We start from the raw sequence: 19,328 nt of genomic DNA, 5'->3' as shown, positions 1-19,328 counted from the left end.
TGTCCCACAGAAAAAACTTAGGAGCGAGTAGATGTCTTATAAGTTGATTTACATGCCTTATTACTAGGGATGGCAACAAATATTCGTTCAGGACACGAACATCAATGCACTATCCTTTAATGTCTAAGTGTGACCTTGACCTTTGAGCTACGGACCTGGGTCTTGCGCGCGACACGTCGTCTTACTGTGGTACCCATTCATGCCAAGTTATTTGAAAATCCATCCATCGATGACAAAGATATGGACCGGACACGCCCATCAATGCACTATCCTTTAATGTCTAAGTTGACCTTGACCTTTGAGCTACAGACCTGGGTCTTGCGTGCGACACGTCGTCTTACTGTGGTACCTATTCATGCCAAGTTATTTGAAAATCCATCCATCGATGACAAAGATATGGACCAGACACGCCCATCAATGCACTATTCTTTAATGTCTAAGTGTGACCTTGACCTTTGAGCTACGGACCTGGGTCTTGCGCGCGACACATCGTCTTACTGTGGTACACATTCATGCCAAGTTATTTGAAAATCCATCCATCGATGACAAAGATATGGACCGGACACGAAAATTGCGGACAGACTGACAGACCGACAGACGGTTCAAAAACTATATGCCTCCCTTCGGGGGCATAAAAATCCAATTTTGATAAATTCAAAGCAAATGTTAAAGCGAATGTATTGCATAGACTTAGCACTTCATTGTGTGACATTTTCAGCCTGCTGATTCTGTTGCTTCTGTGATAAAAATTAGTAAAACGCAGGTTTCAGGACACTAAATTTTGAGGCAAAAATGGCCCAAAATGCACACCTTGCGCGATCTGTACCGTATATTCTGCAAATGACTGACTTAAAACACATGCATATTTTTAAAGCATGTGGCCAGACAAAAATAATGGTGGGAAGAAAAGTGTCTCTTAAGGTTTAGCAGTATATCACAAAACAACAGATTTTTTTAGTAAATGAACAGCATCTTGACACACAACTTATCTGTCCAATACATGTTTTACTGTTCTGACCCACAGAGTTGGATACTTAAAATATTCTAAATGAGTTGTCCCCCTTTAAATAAGAATGCCATTTGTAAAGAAATAAATGTAAACAATTGTCAAAAAACGATGTTTTACCTAGTTATGTAAAGTTTAAACACTCGCACAATGTTGCAAATGCATCAAAACGAAGACATGTAACAGCTTTTAAAATATGGTGTTTTTAAAGGCGCTGAACTGTCCAGAAGTGTGGCCCCTTCATGCAATCCCTTTCCGGAATTCAATAAATATATCAGTAAATTGACAATGTTTTTGTAGAGTAATATAAATATTTTATATGCTGTTAAATTTTCATGTAAAACAATTCTTTCTTTCTATGATTTGATGACGTTTGAACTTTTTTCTCCGAAACATGGACCTATACCATAACCGTTTACTTTTTCCGCAATTTTGAGCTGAATCTGGATGGATGAATGACCGTTTCCATTTCGTCTGAATTCCATTACCTCAGGTAAGACTTTAGACCCGGCCGTCTACACGGAGCTAGGAAAATTGTTTCAAGTACATATTTACCTCACACAATAACTACTCGTACGCAGGAATCCTCAGTTCTATAAACATCATAAATAACCAGTTGAATAAAAATGCCTTTAAAGTGCATCGGTCTATTTTATTTAAAAAACGTACAGGGCCAAATACGAAACTGGCCCCTGCCACTTAAATTCATAAGATTACGAGTTGATTTGTTGATCATTTGATGACCGAATATTTGAATATTTGTTCGGAAGGTTGACCGAATATTCGGATACCAAAATTGCTATTCGTTGCCATCCCTAGTTTGTACCACTCGTTAATCAGCAGTATACAGCTTAAATTATGCTGTATTGTTATAATTATGTCTTGCCGTGTGTTGAATTCTCCATGTGAGGAAGTCATCCAGCTGGCTTATGAAAAGTTGGTGGTTCTACCCAGGTGCTCGCTTGTGATGAAATAATGCAGGGCGGGGCCCTTCCTCCACCAAAGCTAGACAATACCCATCTGACTTATAATTGTGTTGGTGCGACGTTAAACCAAACGAAATGAAATAAAATATCAATATAAATCTGCAACTTTAATCAAATTGGTTTACAGACACAAAAATTATCTTGATTATTTACTTTTTCTTCCAAAACGAAAAAAAAAATATCAAGGAACAAACGAGAGAATCGTTTCGTGCTTATTAATTTATTGTAATATAACCTGTTAATAAAAATTCACCACAGTATCAAGCTATTTGAAATTCAGCAGAAACAATAAATTCGTTAAGCATGTGTACACGTTTATGTTGTAACCTGATAATAAATAATCTGCATGGAATAGTCTGTTTTAAAATCAGTTAACGGACATGAGTTGAAGGAAGTGAAAACGTGATATATTCGTAATGGTTGCCAAATGTGCGGAAAGCGTAAATACTACATAGTCGTTATTATAAATGGTATGTCAAAACATATCTCCAGATCATTTTGTGCCAGTTTGATACTTCGTTGTTTATTTGGTGTTACTCGGTTATTAGGTTCGAATGAAAATGTTAACAATCGGGAGAATTCTGGTATCTATGAACAATTTAGATTCAAGTTTTAGTTTAATATTGATTAAATCTTATTTGATTGTTTATTTGCAAAAATATTTAAGATGTAAATAACACACATCTGGAAAAAGAAGGTCTTTACCCCTAGAAAACACCTAACAGGATTGTCAAGGGGTACAGATCCGTAGCAGCTCTAGAATCAGAATCTAGAGGTACGGATCCGTACCCCTAGACAATTACATGTACACTCAAATTATTTCATGATAACCATGTGCTTACAGTTGTTCATTTTTAGCTCGACTATTCAAAGAATAGGGGAGCTATCCTACTCGCCCCGGCGTTGGCGTGAGCGTCACACAAATGTTAAAGTTTGCGTCTACCCCAAATATTTTCAAAGTCCATTGAGATATTGCTTTGATATTTTGCATACTTGTTTACCATCATGACCCCAGTCTGTAAAAAGGAGGAGGCAACTCTATCAATCATTTTGACTGAATTATGGCCCCTTTTCGACTTAGAATATGCTTATTGTAATGTTAATTAAGTTTTACTCATTGCTTATATTATACTATCAAGCACTGAGAATAGTCGAGCGCGCTGTCCACTGACAGCTCTTGTTTAAAAAATCGTGTTATGTCCGAGTTTTGACAGTTAAAAAATACATGTCCGAGTTTCTACTACAGCATGTCCGAATTTCAGCTACACTGTCCGAGTCATGCCGTTTCACCCAAAGGTACATTTTCTTCGTATTTTTCGGAATGCTTCAGACATTACAGTGCAATTGGATACGAACAGGGGAAACTTATGCTGTTATAAGTAAAGGGAAGTAATCCAAAGGAAGCTATCGCCATTTAGTAAAGTATAGCAATCTGTCAAGATTGTTCATTCGAATTTTGTCCGAGTTTCTACGGATTTACCCTAATGCTGAAATGTGCAAACTGATTGTTAATAATTGTGTTTCAGCTTGCACCTTTTGTTGTTTGAACAAATATGTGTTATCTGCACTATAACATTATCACTGGGACCGGATGTAGGGTACGACAGTTCCAGCTATCCATGTTTGAGTGATCCAATGTGAAATATGTTTATACGAAATTTGCTGTACGGGGATGTCCAGTTCAAGTATCTATTTAAAGCCAAAATTTTTTGACTTATTTTTTTTTGGACTTCAGATGTCCCTGAAAACAATGGTGAACAGGAAGAAATTTTTTACTGACACAATATTCCCCAATGTCTTAATGAAAAATTGTACACTTTTTTTTTTTTTAAAATCAAAAATGTGTAGAATTATTTTTACCCGCGGGGGGGAAGTGACCCCTATGCAACAAGTGAAATAATCTATACATGCTCTCTTGCCTATTATTCGCTACTCTCGAAAAATTTTTCAGTGAAAACCCCCCTTCAAATAATAAGGGTACTGCAAAAATTTTAATGAGGGAAAATTTTAGCGGAAAGGGTTTAAAATGGCCTGGAATGGTTTTTGATGCCGGGAAAGGGTTTGATGCCGGGAATGGTTTTGATCCCTGGAAGGGTTTTTTGTGCCTGGTAGGGTGTTTATCCTGGAAAGCGTTTTGCCGGGAAGGTGTTTTGCTGGAAGGGGTTTTTTGATGCCGGAATGGTGTTTGATCTGGAATGGTGTTTGTGCCGGGAGGGTGTTTTTTTTGCTTGTTTTTGGGTTAGTCTCTTTTCAACGTATTTCTTTAGTAATGTCGGGCAGTAAACCCAGGTTTCTGGACTCATTATCATTACCTTTTCTCTCAAGTAATGTCAACTTTTCACATAAATTGATCAGGATTAAAACTGTTTTTTCTAAATAATCCTCATGGAAAAACACTGTAAAATTAAAGGCTTCTTAAACCTTTTCCAAAACCTAGAAAAAAGACTCTCAAGGAAATTTAAACCCTAATTTTTTATTGGGTGAATGTTTTTTTTTCAAAAAAAAAAAACAAAATCAACCTTAAAAAAAATTTAAAAATTATGTAATAAAAATGAAATATCGACCCCTTTGGAGTGCGGCCAGCTTGAACGTGAAAAAATCATTGTGTTTGCTGAAGTACTTTTCAAGTTAGTCTGCTCAAAATATTGTACACAACAGTTTTAAGCTAGTCATACAGCCTTACTTAACTACCCAGGTGCCTCTGAGGAAGAACCTTGGTCTGACGTTATAAAACTGAGTTAGGAGACCAGTCTCATTAGTTAATTTGTGAATGAGAAATTTTTTTTTTTAACGGGTCTTGAAGTGTGGTTAAAACCTAAAACCCTGAGGGAACTCCACCCTCTAACAACACGGGATTTTTTGACTCATGCAGAAGCTGTACCTTGGGGCACGATTCAAAATACTTGAAAAGCTTTGAACAAAACTTTTTGTTGCATAATTAATGAACTTTACTTTTAAGCAAGGGTTTGAAACCCTAACCCTTTCAATTTTTATTTTGTTCTCTAAAAAACCTCCCCCTGGTCAGCTTAAAATTTATTTTTAGATGAGTTATTTTTTTTTTTTTCAAAGAACTGAAATGCGGGAACATGTGTTTTGAAATAAAATACAAGTTAAAACATACTAATTTGTTTCAATAGTCCTTTAACGCTTTTTATCAACAATTTTGGGGGAAGTTCTTGCGGGAAACTACATATATAATAATGAAATAAAAGCCTATAAAGTTTTAGCGTTTTATAAACACGCAAAAACTGTGAATTTTAGAAATATTTAAGTTGTCTTTTTAAAAATTGCAAAACTTTTCCCCAGATAGTATGTTAAAAAAATTTTTCTCCCCCTTTAAATAAAACAATGCGTAAAAAAATAACTAAAGCTAAGTTTTTTCATTTTATGTTTTTTTTTTAATGTAAAGTTGCCGGGAATGTTTCTTACTTGCTTGGTCTCAAAAAAAAATCTTAATAGAAACAAAATAAATTTTTTTCATATAATGTGTGAAAATTTTTTGTTCAAAGATTAAACAGGATTTAAAACTAAAAAAATTTCCCCCACTTTCATTTTTTCTTTCAAATCGAAAAAACTAAGGATAACGAGGGTACCCTTTCAATTAAAATTATGTAATTCCTAGTTTTTCCAATGTAAATAAATTTTAAGTACATATTAACAGCCCCTAAATTTTCACCAAAAGGGGACTACAACATAAAATGTAAGCTTTAAAATAAAAATGATAAAAATAAGGTACTTTTACAAGTTATAATGACAAAGTTCTCAAAATTTCCTTTGATAACCCCCCCCTGATTTTTTGTTTTTTCATGAGTTATTCCCCCCCCAAAACTAAAAAGAAAAGATTTTCTCCTTTCCCTCAGGGTTTTTTAATTTCCTTTTGGTATTTTGTATCAAAATCATATAATTACATCTCCGCAAATTGTCTAAAATCGAGTCAGTCCTCAAAATCAAGAAATTAAATTTTTTCCCCATGGCATAAATGTTACTTAAATACCGTTTATCCCCCCAAAAATGAAAAAAAATTGAAAATCTCTGGGGGGAAAAGTTTTTAATGTTAATGTTTTAAAGGGCCCAAAATCACTTTTAAATTTCCCCCAGTTAAAAGAAATAAAATATGGCTATTACACCATTTTATCCTTAATTCAAATTTTTTTTTTATAGTTTGAGTTGGTAAAAAAAACGGGCAACGTATCATTATTACTCTTTTTTTTAAAATTTGACAGTAATAAAGTTCTAAAAATCAACTGTATACTTTATCTGGTATAAATATCATTTTCAAGAATCTAAACCTCAGAGAAGATTTACTTTAAACAATTTTTTTTTAAAACTTTAATTCTATAAATGTAAAAAAAAAAAAATAATTTTTTCCAACGCAAAACTATGTGGAAAAATAAAACTAAAAAATGAAATCATTGTACAACTATTGCACTAACAAAAAAAGGGAAAAGATGCATTTAAATTTTTAGGGGTGAATACAAAACCATCTATGCACTTACAAGCACTAACAATAGTTTTGCACAGAACCTTTATAATATATGCATCTATAAATAAAATGCACCAAAACTCAAATTGGATAAAAGAAATATGAGATTGTGTTTGTTCAGACCCCTTTAAAACTTCTCAGTTTGAATTTTTCAAATCTTTAATCTTTGTAAAGCAAAACATTGACAAAAGAAACAGAGGGTCTAAAGAACAATCAGGGCCCTTCAAGAACCTTTAGAAGATCCCTGCAAGGGGTGCTAAAAGACCAGGTTTTGGGGAAATACCCTGAATTGTTCAAGAGAAAAAATTTTTCGATTTTTTTTCAAATTTATAAAGGGTTTTTGTAAGTTAAAAATGTTGCCCTTTCTTCGGCAAAATTGGCTGAACAATTAAAACTTAAAGGGGGAAAAATAATTCCTACAAATTTTAGATCAGGAAATTTTTAAAAACTAACTTTTGGAAAAAAAGGGCCATAAACTGGGAGAGAAAAGTGGTCAACCCAAAAAGATGTTTTAACCATTAATGCTGTACATAATTTCAACTACAAAAAATAATGAAAACGCATAATAATCAAATTAAATTTTTTTTCTTTTATAACAATATTTTTTACTTTAAAAGTTTTTTCCCTTTAACTTTGCTATTTTTCTTTAACACTACAGACCCAACCTAATGAAGAGCCCTTTAAAGAAAATTAACATTTTTACAAGTATCTTTTTAGTTCCATGGGACTCCAAAATTAACCTTCTAATCTTTTACCAAAATTTAACTTTTAAATATTTGGGCCGGGTATTTTTATTAAACCTTCTAAAAGAGTTCCAAAAAAAGAGGGCCATGATGGCCTTTATCGCTCACCTGGTTTAGTTTTCTTCTTTAACAAAATTTTTTTGCTTAACCAGGTGGAGGTCTGGTAAAGACTATTAAATAAATACTGAAATCTTTTTAAAAATTAAATTTGGGTTTTCAAAATTTTTATGCTGTCCTTTAAAAAAAAAGAAAATAGGTCATAGGTCAGATTAAGACAATTCAAGATAATATTGAAATCATTATCAAACATTTCTGTGGGCCAAAATTTTTTTGCCACTGCTGCAAGAAGTCTATGTAAACAAGGGACCCCCTGGGTATATTGACCCAGGGGCATGATTTTTGAACAATCTTGGTAAGAAACCCCCCGGCATAAAACAAACTAAAAAATCTAAGCCTTTGGTCTTTGGTTAAGAAAAATTTTTTTGAAGTTTTTTCCCTCTTAAAGTCTTTAAAAACCATGTGCCCCCCCGTGACCCCCCGGGTGGGGCCCTATTTGACCTAGGGGGATAATTTAACAAAATTGGGAAGGCCATTAAAATACTACCAAATATCAAAGCCCAGGCCTGTAGTTTTGGAAAAAAGATTTTCAAAAAATTTTTCCCCATATAAATCTATATAAAACCCGGACCCCCCAAAGGGGGGGCCATATTTCCCAGGGGGGTAATTTTTAATAATCTCTAGAGGCCACTAGAGGGGGTAATACCAAAAATAAAAGCCCCCGACCCCCGTTTTTTGGGCAAGAAGATTTCAGTTTTTTTTTCCCCATTTAACTATTAAACCATTGACACCCAGGACTTTGTTTATGCACTATACCAAATTCAAAGCCCCAGGGGCCCCGTGGTTTTTGGGCGAGAAATTTTCAAAGTTTTTCCCTTGTAAGTTATATAACCATGTGACCATGGGGAAGGGCCATATTTGCCCCCGGGGGGAAAAGTTTGAACAAACTTTTGGGAAGGACCAATACAGCCAGACCCTACGACCGTGGGGTTTTGGGCAAAAGATTTTTAAAGTTTTCACTATTAAGTCTTGATAACCTTTTTACCCAAAGGGCAGCCCTATTTTACCCTTGGGGGTAATTTGAACAATCTTGTAAGGACCCTGATCAATTACATCCCAATATAAAACCCTATACCTGTGGTTTTTTTTAAAAAAATTTTTAAAAGTTTTTTTCCCTTTTGGGTTTCCCTGGCAAACCCGAGTTCTGTTGGAATTTAAATTTCCCTTTACAATTTTTTTAAAACAACAATCCCAAAGGGGCATCCCCATGAGTTTGTCAAAAAAGGGCCCAAAGGTTTAGGAGGAGATGCTGTTTTAAAAGGGAAGTGGGATGAACAAGGACGGGTGGCACTGGGTGGTGAGTGATCACAATAGTCTCCCCGAGCACTTTTTGCCAAAAGAGCTAAAAGCAAACATATGCTTTTTAAAAGAGATCACTGGTAAAAAACTTACAGGGGGACAACAACCTATGAAAGTTTTGCAATCCCTTGCAGAAACCCCTTTTTCTGTACAAATTTCCCAAATAAAATTTTCTGAATTATAAAGTTTGCTTTTGTCTTTTTTTTTCTTTTTAAAAAAGGTAACTTTACATAGTTTTTTTATTTCAGGCATCAATTATATTTATCCACAAACCTATTATATCCCTAAACTTTACTTTAACTAAACAAAAACAACAATTTTCTAACACTTAAACTCTACATTATAACAAACACAAACAAATGTTTTTTCTCTGGCATTTTTAAAACAGGGCAAACTTTTCAGGAAAAATCAACTGAACAACTTCTAAATGGGCAGTGATAGCAACAAACTTTCAGTAACTAAGTTTCCAATTGCTTCTCCAATTTAGATACATTTTCTCTTGTATAAGAAATGTACATCAGGAAATTGAGTTCCAAATGGGCTTAAGTTGCTCACCTGAAGAGGACCTTGACCATATTACCATTCTTCTGACCAAGATTGCATGGTGAACATCCTTTACAAGGTTCATTAAAATATAAGTTATTTAAAGGTGCTTTTTCTATATTTTGCTGTGACAGACCAACAAGAGGGCCATGATGGCCCTATATCGCTCACCTGTTATCATTGCACTTGAGGACAAGAAGCTCCTCAGAAAAAATATCTAAATCCAAAGGACAGGAACAACAAAGGGAAGAAATTTAACCAAAAAGAAAAACAAATTCTTACAAGGTACAGATATGTCAAATACACCTAAAACTTGGAGGTACCATTCATGTTGTACCACAGAAAAGTGGTCTCGGTTTTTCCCTATGGCCAGTAACAAAACAGTTATTAAAAATAAGATATTTATAGTAATGTAAAAGGGAAGTAATTTAAAAAAAAATTGTAAGTGAACAAAAGAAGGATCTGCCAAATAAATCTGTTGACATAAATGAAATTTCGGATCAGTATCTTCATTAGTTACGGAGATATACACATTTTAATTTGAAATAAAGGGAGGTAATTTGACATAAAATCAGTCCATAGCTTTCTACCCTCATTGGCTCAGTCCAACTAATGACAATAATGCAATTTCAAATAAGTCCTATAAGTACTTACTGATATAAATCCATTTTGATTACAATCAGGGGAGGTAATCAGATATAAAATAACTCTGGAACCTACGAATGGATCTGATTTGTCATGGAATCCAAGATTTATTGTTGTTGAAGATATTTTGGAAGTTTACATAAAATAAAACCATAAATGAAGTCTCTATATGGCTGCAAAAGCCAAAATAGCCAATTTTGGACCTTTAAGGGGCCATAACTCTGGAACCCATGATGGAATCTGGCCAGTTCAAGAAAGGAATTCAGATCTTGTGGTGATACAAGTTTTGTGCAAGTTTGGTTAAAATCAAATCATAAATGAAGCTGCTATTGTGCAGACAAGGTCAAAATAGCAAATTTTGGCCCTTTCAGGGACCATAACTCTGGAATCCATTATGGGATCTGACCGGTTCAAGAAAGGAACCAAGAGGTTATGGTGATACAAGTTTTGTGCAAGTTTGGTTAAAATAAAATCATAAATGAAGCTGCTATTGTGCAGACAAGGTCAAAATAGCTAAGTTTGGCCCTTTCAGGGGCCATAACTCTGGAACCAATAACGGAATCTGACCAGTTCAAGAAAGGAACCAAGATTTTATGGTGATACAAGTTGTGTGCCAGTTTGGTAAAAATCAAATCATAAATAAAGCTGCTATTGTGCAGACAAGGTCAAAATAGCTAATTTTGGCCCTTTCATGGGCCATAACTCTGGACCCTATAATGGGATCTGGCCAGTTCAAGAAAGGAATCGAGATCTTATGGTGATACAAGTGGTGTGCAAGTTTGGTTAAAATAAAATCATAAATGAAACCACTATCGTGCAGACAAGAAATTGTTGACGCATGCACGGACGCACGAGACGCACGGACGAAGGGTGATCACAAAAGCTCACCTTGTCACTATGTGACAGGTGAGCTAAAAATGCGTAAGAACAATCTTCAAGATAACAAGTTCTTTAATGTTTTTTGTATTGTTAGCTCTGGTGTCCCCTAAAAGGGACCAAGTAAAACCATTTTAAAAAGTTTGGGAGAAGACCTTACAATGATGCTATAGACAAAGTGTGATGAAGATCAATCAAGTGGTTGATGACAGGTTTTCTATTTTCAGCTCTAAAGGCCCCTAAAAGGGACCAAGTGTCTCCATTTGACAAAGTTCGGGAGAGGACCTTACAATGACGCTACAGACCAATTCTGATGAAGATCCAGCCAGCAGTCCCTAGACCTCAAAAAGGGCCAATCGCCCAGATTTGAACAAATATATGAGAGGATCTTATAATAATGCTTCAGACCAAATTTGGTGAATATCCATAATATGGTTCATGAGAAGAAGTCCTTTAAAGATATTTTTATTCTTAGCATTTGCGGTTCATAAAAGAGGCCCACTGTCTTCATTTGAGTAAATTTGAAAGAGGACCTTAATTATCATGATGCTAAAGACCAAGTTTGATGAAGATCTGTTCAGTGATTTATGAGAAGTCATTTAAAGGTATTTTGATATTTAGCTCTAGCAGTCCCTTAAAGGGCCCATTTAAACAAAATTTGGAGAGGACATTACAATAATACCTCAGACCAAGTTTGATGAAAATCCATCAAGTGTTTCATGAGGGGAAGTTGTTTAAAGGTTTTTCTATTTTTTAGCTGTGGCGGCCTCTTAAAGAGGTCAAGGTGAACCATTTAAAAAAATTTGATAGAGATCCATGTAATAATGCTACTGACCAAGCTTGGTCTAGTTCTGACCTGTAGTTTCAAAGGAGATGTTTAAGCAAAAATATTGATGCAGGATGTAGGATGTTGGACACTGGACCATCAACTTATGGCTCTCCCAGAACAAAGTTCAGATGAGCTAAAAAGCAGACAGGCAAGATAAAAGAGCAATAAAGAGAAAAAATTTACATTCTCAGTGGGATTTCATTTTAATAATACTTCTTTTAATTCATGTAGGTGGGTAAGTCTACATTTCAATATTACATATAATCGTTGAACACTCTCCAAAAACCAACGATAAGTCCCATAAGTGCCATTAGTTCTGTCTGAGAACAAAATTATTTCGTGGAAACTTTCTGTCAAAGTATATAGAGACAAATATGGTATAATACATTCCATAATTACCTTCAACATAACACTAAGCATGTTTCAGTTACAGACATGACAATATCAGAAACATATTCGGACATTCATATTGAACAAACTAGTTATATAATATCTACATTACATTTTATGAACATGTACATAATAATATATTACAGAATAAATTATGAACAACATCAAGGCTAAAGGTACCTTATCATTTTGTCTTCTTTTTCATGATTGAATGTACTCTTTGTTTGAAAGCCAGTATTTCCTACAGAACACAGGCAAACCAGGTTTTCTTTTTTTGAAAATGAAAGGTAGCATGATCTGCTACTTGAAATTAAAACTGTCAAAGAGAATTTCACTTGCTTCTAAATATATGGATTTAACTTCTCTGTCATCATTTCTTTTTTATGTAACTTTGCTTTGAAATGTTTGGGTCTTTCCAAACATTAGAATTTGAAAAGGAAACAAGAGGACCATGATGGTCCTGAATCGCTCACCTCTTCCCACATGACCCAGTTTTGGGTATGACGTTGTTTTTTCTATTATTTGACATAGTGACCTAGTTTTTGAGCTGATGTGACCCAGTTTTGAATTTGATCTAGATATCATCAAGATAAAAATTCTGACCAATTTTCATGAAGATCCATTGAAAAATATGGCCTCTTGAGAGGTCACAAGGTTTTTCTATTATTTGACCTATTGACCTAGTTTTCAAAGGTACATGACCCTGTTTTGAACTTGACCTAGATATCATCGAGGTGAACATTCTCACTAATTTTCATGAAGATCTCATGAAAAATATGGCCTCTAGAGAGGTCACAAGGTTTTTCTATTTTTATACCTACTGGCCTAGTTTTTGACCGCATGTGACCCAGTTTCGAAACTGACCTAGATACCATCAAGGTGAACATTCAGACCAATTTTCATGAAGATCTATTGAAAAATATGGCCTCTAGAGAGGTCAAAAGATTTTTCTAATTTTAGACCTACTGACCTAGTTTTTGACCGCAGTTGACCCAGTTTCAAACTTGACCTATACATCATCAAGATGAACAGTCAGACCAACTTTCATACACATCCCATGAAAAATATGGCCTCTAGAGAGGTCACAAGGTTTTTTCATTATTTGACCTACTGACCTACTTTTTGACGGCACGTGACCCAGTTTCAAACCTGACCTATATATCATCATGATGAACATTCTGACCAATTTTCATGAAGATCCATTCAAAAGTATGGCCTCTAAAGAGGTCACAAGGTTTTTCTATTTTTAGACCTACTGACCTAGTTTTTGACCGCACATGACCCAGTTTCAAACTTGACCTAGATATCATCAAGATGAACAATCAGACCAACTTTCATACAGATCCCATCAAAAATATGGCCTTTAGAGAGGTCACAAGTTTTTCTATCAATTGACCTACTGACCTAGTTTTTGAGGGCACGTGACCCAGTTTCAAACTTGACCTAGATATCATGAAGATGAACATTCTGACCAATTTTCATGAAGATCTTGTGAAAGATATGGCCTCTAGAGAGGTCACAAGGTTTTTCTATTTTTAGACCTACTGACCTAGTTTTTGACCGCATGTGACCCAGTTTCGAACTTGACCTAGATATCATCAAGGTGAACATTCTGACCAATTTTCATAAAGACCCCATGAAAAATGTGACCTCTAAAGTGGTCACAAGGTTTTTCTATTATTTGACCTACTGACCTAGTTTTTGATGGCACGTAACCCAGTTTCGAACTTGACCTAGATATCATCAAGGTGAACATTCTGACCAATTTTCATGAAGATCTTGTGAAATATATGGCCTCTAGAGAGGTCACAAGGTTTTTCTATTTTTAGACCTACTAACCTAGTTTTTGACCGCACGTGACCCAGTTTCGAATTTGAACTAGATATCATCAAGGTGAACATTCTGACCAATTTCATAAAGACCCCATGAAAAATGTGACCTCTAGAGTGGTCACAAGCAAAAGTTTACGCACGGATGCAAGGACGGACGGACGACGGACGCTGCGCGATCACTAAAGCTCACCTTGTCACTTTGTGACAGGTGAGCTAAAAAAAAAAACAGTAAAATTATACAATATGTTTTTGATGTTACTTGTGAAGCAACATCATTTAACTGCATGTGATACCTTTAGACCTGGTGTGGTTCATTTACATTATTGTCAAAACATCATCATCAACAACTAAGGTTACAACAGTATACATTCATAATCCACATTCCCAGGTGAAATGATGGCCATGGTTGACCATGGTCACCCATCAAATACCATGGCGAAAACATGGTCAGGAGCACGGTCGGCCATGGTCGACCATGGTGAAAGAAGATTGGTCATGGTCAGAAAGAATGATCAACAGTTTGACCATGGTCAACCATGGTGCACCAAGATGTCTGACTGCATTTTAGCTCCAAAAGTTTTCCTAGTTCTAAAATAGTTTTCCTGCATTAATAAACAGATTCAAAGGTAAACTTTCTGACTATAATTTGTTGTCATCTTAGCAATTTTATGACAAATAAATGACTGATTTGCAAAAATAGGTATGTTAAATGGCACCTGGTGACAGTTTTTGACTGTGGTAATTGATGAAGCAACATCATTTAACTGCATGTGATACCTTTAGCCATGGTACACAACACGGTTTACCATTGTTGTGTACCATGGTTGACCATGGCAGTTGACCACTGTCGACCATTGTCCACAACCATTGTCAAAAACTGTGGTGGCATTTAACAAAACATGGTCAACCATGGTCATATTACCATGGTTAACCATGGAAGTCCATGGTCATATGACCTTCATTTTTGCCTGGGTTATAATTCAACACTTGAAACCTATCTTTTGTAGTTATATATAGTTAAAAATATCACAATAATTTGAAATTCCTTACTAAATAAATATGGGGAACATACCTAGAAATGCTTGTACAAACATTCTATAACTGAAATCAGATTTGACTTCAATACTAGTATTATTCAACACTAAAAGTCTTGTGTATAGAATTAAAATACAGCTATATTTAACATAAAACAACTAACTTTGCTTCATCTAACCTGAAACAACTAAGGTATTTCTCTGGATTTCTCTACCATTCATATCACACATCATTTTAACTTTCATTTTTCAAAATATCTTAATTAGTTTAAATTTATTGTTGCAAAATGATTTTGGTATTTTTTTAATTGCAAATTTCAGCCATTTTTTGACTTTGTTTATGAATGTAACTGTTCAAACGTCCAATTATTCTCCAGTGAAATTGGTAAATGATTAATCACAAAATTTCTTTACAACTGATAAATTTTTTTTAATTTGATAAAGAAAATCTGAGTCTTTTTGGAATAATTTTAAATTCAGATGCAATTGTGAACAATGCAGTTGTTTGACCATCAGTCTACTTGCCAGGTGTCAGTCATTAAAACACCCCCATGGTGCGAAAAATCTTCAATCTAAATTTTAAAAATAATGGCTTTGTATATCTCAGTTAAATGAAATGTATGTAATATCTGAAACCTTTAACAATTAAATGAAACAAACACTAATTCCAAATAAACTTGACTTTAAAAGTGACTTTGTAAATCATGGGTTTAAATTTAATGAGCTATCTTATTAAACAATAAACAATGCAAATCCATAGGTCATCTCCTACATCAGTCAACTGTAAATACTTTAAAAATGTAAAAGACAGTGACATCAACTGTTTCAGGGATCTGAACATTTAACCCCCAGGACGGTTGCCCCCCCCCCCCCCCCCCCCCCCCCCCCCCCCCCCCCCAAAAAAAATGGACTGCTGGACATTTTCCCCTCAGTTGAAATGGTAGAGAGGACATTTAAACTGGCAGATAATGTCCAGCAGTCCATTTCTTTCATTGGAGAGCACAATGTTCTTGTGGGTAATTGTCCTACAACACTGTTCTTTCCTGATTTGAAAATATTGTCTGCAATAACAAAAGTGGACACCTGAAATAATAACAAGGTCAGATTACCGGTGTTGAGGTAAACACAGAATTATGTTTGGTAAAATAATTAACCATTCTGATGATTTAACGGTTCACCAATTAAAAAATAACCAAAAACAGATATCCCGATTTTTTAAAATTGCGTTTCATAACAGGAAAAGTACATTTAACTTGGCCGAGATATTATGGACTAAGTTTAGTGAACAATGAATATGAACTGCTCAAGTTAAGAGAGCAGACAATGTCAATTTTCATAATTTTAAGTATGGTTAATAAAAGGGTCATGATGACCCTGGATCGCTCACCTGAGTAATATGAGCTACATGTTTCAAATGTCAAACTGATGATAAAATATTAAGAGTCAGTAGGTCACATTCATGGTCAATGAAATTCAGTTTTACGATTTGTGTGCAAATTTAACTGTGTATGTCATCAAAATTTCAAGGCTGTATCTTAAAAAACAAGAAAGTAGGTCAGTAGGTCAAGGTCACAGTCAAGTGACATCATATTACTTGGGGTCATCAGGTAATTATAATTAAACAGTCTTGGAAATAGGATCAGATGATTTTTTACGTATTTTTCCTATATAACTCACATAATAACCAAGTGACCCCAGGGGCATAATTTGAACAATTTTGGTAGAGGACTACTAGTACTAGACAATGCATCATGCAATATTGCAAAATAAAATATGTTTAAATCAATGCATCATGCCATATTTGACCCTAGAGGGATAATTTGAACAATCTTGTTAGAGGACCACTAGATGATGCTACATACCAAATATCAAAGCCCTAGGCCATGTGGTTTTGTATAAGAAGATTTTCAAAGTTTTCCCTATATAAGTCTATATAAACCATGTGACCCCCGGGACGGGGCAATATTTGACCCTAGGGGAATAATTTGAACAACTTTGGTAGAGGACCACTAGATGATGCTACACACCAGATATCAAAGCCCTAGGCCCTGTGGTTTTGTACAAGAAGGTTTTTAAAGTTTTTCCTTTCGGTTGCCATGGCAACCAGAGTTCTGCATGGAATTCAATTCTTCGAACAATTTGAAAGGGGGCCACCCAAGGATCATTCCTGTGAAGTTTGGTGTAATTCTGCCCAGTGGTTTTCAAGAAGAAGATTTTTTTAGAAATTGTTGACGGACAACGCACAACGGACATCAAGCGGTCACAATAGATCACCTTGTCACTTTGTGACAGGTGAGTTAAAAATTGGACAAGGCCTGCTCAAGTTTAGAGAGCAGACAAGTAGTGGACGATGCCTACATGCTCCTTCAGATAGTCACATAATAAATCCTGTTTCAGGGGTGTATAGAAAAGGGTTTACTCAAAAATGTAATCAGATATGAAATTGCTGATGTAGACCAAGTTTTACTTCAACTGGATGGGAACTGTAGAAGAAATTTAGTACATATGGTTTGATATAGTTGTAATATTGTTAAGTCCACAAAAAGGGGCATAACTCAAGTAAAAATTAATGGACATCGAAGTCTGGACAATATGTAAAAAAAGAGTTATAATTCAGATTTTTTTCTAAGTACAAAAAGGGCCATAATTCGGACAAAGTGCAGGTTAGAGTTATGGGTCTTGGCCTACATAGTCCCCTAATGATGATAAACAAGTGTGCAAAGTTTCAAAGCTGTAGCTTTTATAGTTTTTGAGAAAATGTGGACCTAAACAAAAAATTTAACCAAAACACTCAAATTTTCTAAGTACAGTAAGGGCCAAAATTTATCAAAATGTATATCAGAGTTATAGTTCTTGGCCTACATAGTGCCCTAATGATGCAAAGTTTCAAAGCTGTAGTTCTTGTAGTGTCTGAGAGAAGGTGGACCTAAACAAAAATTTTAACTAATGCCGATGCCGACGATCAAGTGATGACAATACCTTGTGGATTTTTTTTCAAAAATCACGCAAGCTAAAAAAGAAATATCAGTTTTTTGATAAAAGAAAAATTGAAAATTTTCAATAACTGTACTATGTATTACCACTAATCAATATCAAATAAGAGCTTTCTCGGTAAGCTGTTTAGCATACATCAAACATATTTTCAAATGTATACCACGGTAACTGAAAGTTAAGTTTTGTCACATTGTCCACAATGTGCTCAGGAGATCAAACAATGTTTTATATAACATAATAATGGTTACTTCCAAAGTGAATTAGGAAAATGGCAGGAGACAAGTTGATGACAATGTTTTGAGTTAATCAAACAAAATCATTTAATTCCATTATGGTTACCATGACAACAAAATGCACAACAGTTATCTAGAATTTCCTGATATATTGCTACTACACTTAATTTCAACAAATAATCCTAAAATAAATGGACTAAGCCTTTTTTTCTTACAAAAACATATTAGCAGACCAATGTTTGCGGTCTATTAAGGTTTAAATAGGCAATTCCTGCAATTACTAGAAATGCATTAGAAGAGAAATCAGAGGATATCTGAGGGAAAGTTGTGTAATCTATGGTCAGCAGAGGGTGGTATAAAGCTTTTTGTTACTATTTCTATTTACAGAGAATTCTGTAGTGAAAAAACTAACACATACTGCTGCACTAAAAGTCACTCTTAATACTTGAACCTTAGTAAGTCAAATTAATTGCATAACTCTGTATGTAACAATGTACATAATTGTAAGTCTTTTTTTTTCCCCTTTCCTGAGCGCATTTATTGAACAGACTTCAAGAAAGTTGCATGTTTTGATTAGGAACCTCCTGAAATGAACAGGAAAACAATTCTTGTTAATTGTATCAAAGTTGTGACTTGAATTTATTATGTATGTATTTAACATTAAAGCACTTTTTTGCTAAATGACTATGCTGAAATTCATAAACCAACACAGTCTTGTCAAAACAAGTTCCGCTTTAATAAGCTTCTTCAGTTGACAATATATTATATATACAATGATATATTTGTTTCATTAAAAGATGAAATTTCACTACAAGAAAATTCAGAAAACAAATTTATGCTTATTATTTAAATTTTCATTTGTATTCTAAACTATTTTGAAGGAGGTTATGAAAATAAGATATGCACTGAATAATATTTAAATCACTACACACACACACATGCATGCATCAAACATAAGAGAATTCTTTCTATACTTCGAGCTCTGCTAAAAGAATATAAAGCAACTATAACCTCATATTTATCTATTTTTTGTGTGGTTGAACTGATACTTCTTTAACATATTCTTAGTGACCTTGAACACAGTGGTTGTATGGGCAATATAAGCCTCACTTTAGTTATACAGCAGACACTAATATTAGTGTGACCTTAACCTCACTGAACCCACATGCAACCTGCCCATCATTTCCCTATACATTCACCCAATTACAGTCACCAAATATAACAAGAGAGTCATGATGACCCTTTATCACTCACCTGTTAAACTTGGCCTTGGAATCATCAAGATAATTTATTTATTTATTTGGGTTTTACAGCGCAC

The 19,328-nt window shown here is 34.6% G+C and overlaps 1 protein-coding gene across 4 annotated transcripts in view; it reads right to left on the bottom strand.

Moving 5' to 3' along the window:
* Window positions 1–15,705: 15,705 nt before the first annotated feature.
* LOC123546989 (complexin-like) overlaps window positions 15,706–19,328 on the bottom strand; it is a 196,688-nt gene continuing 193,065 nt past the window's right edge. For all 4 annotated transcript variants that reach the window (XM_053551308.1, XM_053551310.1, XM_053551309.1 and 1 more), the window contains one exon: window positions 15,706–18,594. Coding sequence is in view for 1 of the 4 variants with exons in the window: in XM_053551310.1 (XP_053407285.1) it covers window positions 18,584–18,594 (11 nt within the window). In the remaining 3 variants the exon portion in view is untranslated. The remainder of the gene's footprint in view (window positions 18,595–19,328) is intronic.

The sequence above is a fragment of the Mercenaria mercenaria genome, chromosome 9 (assembly GCF_021730395.1).
Source record: "Mercenaria mercenaria strain notata chromosome 9, MADL_Memer_1, whole genome shotgun sequence".
In the NCBI taxonomy this organism is placed as follows: Eukaryota; Metazoa; Mollusca; class Bivalvia; order Venerida; family Veneridae; genus Mercenaria; species Mercenaria mercenaria.
Note: the sequence above shows the minus strand (reverse complement) of the source record. Positions and strands in the feature narration are given on the sequence as shown.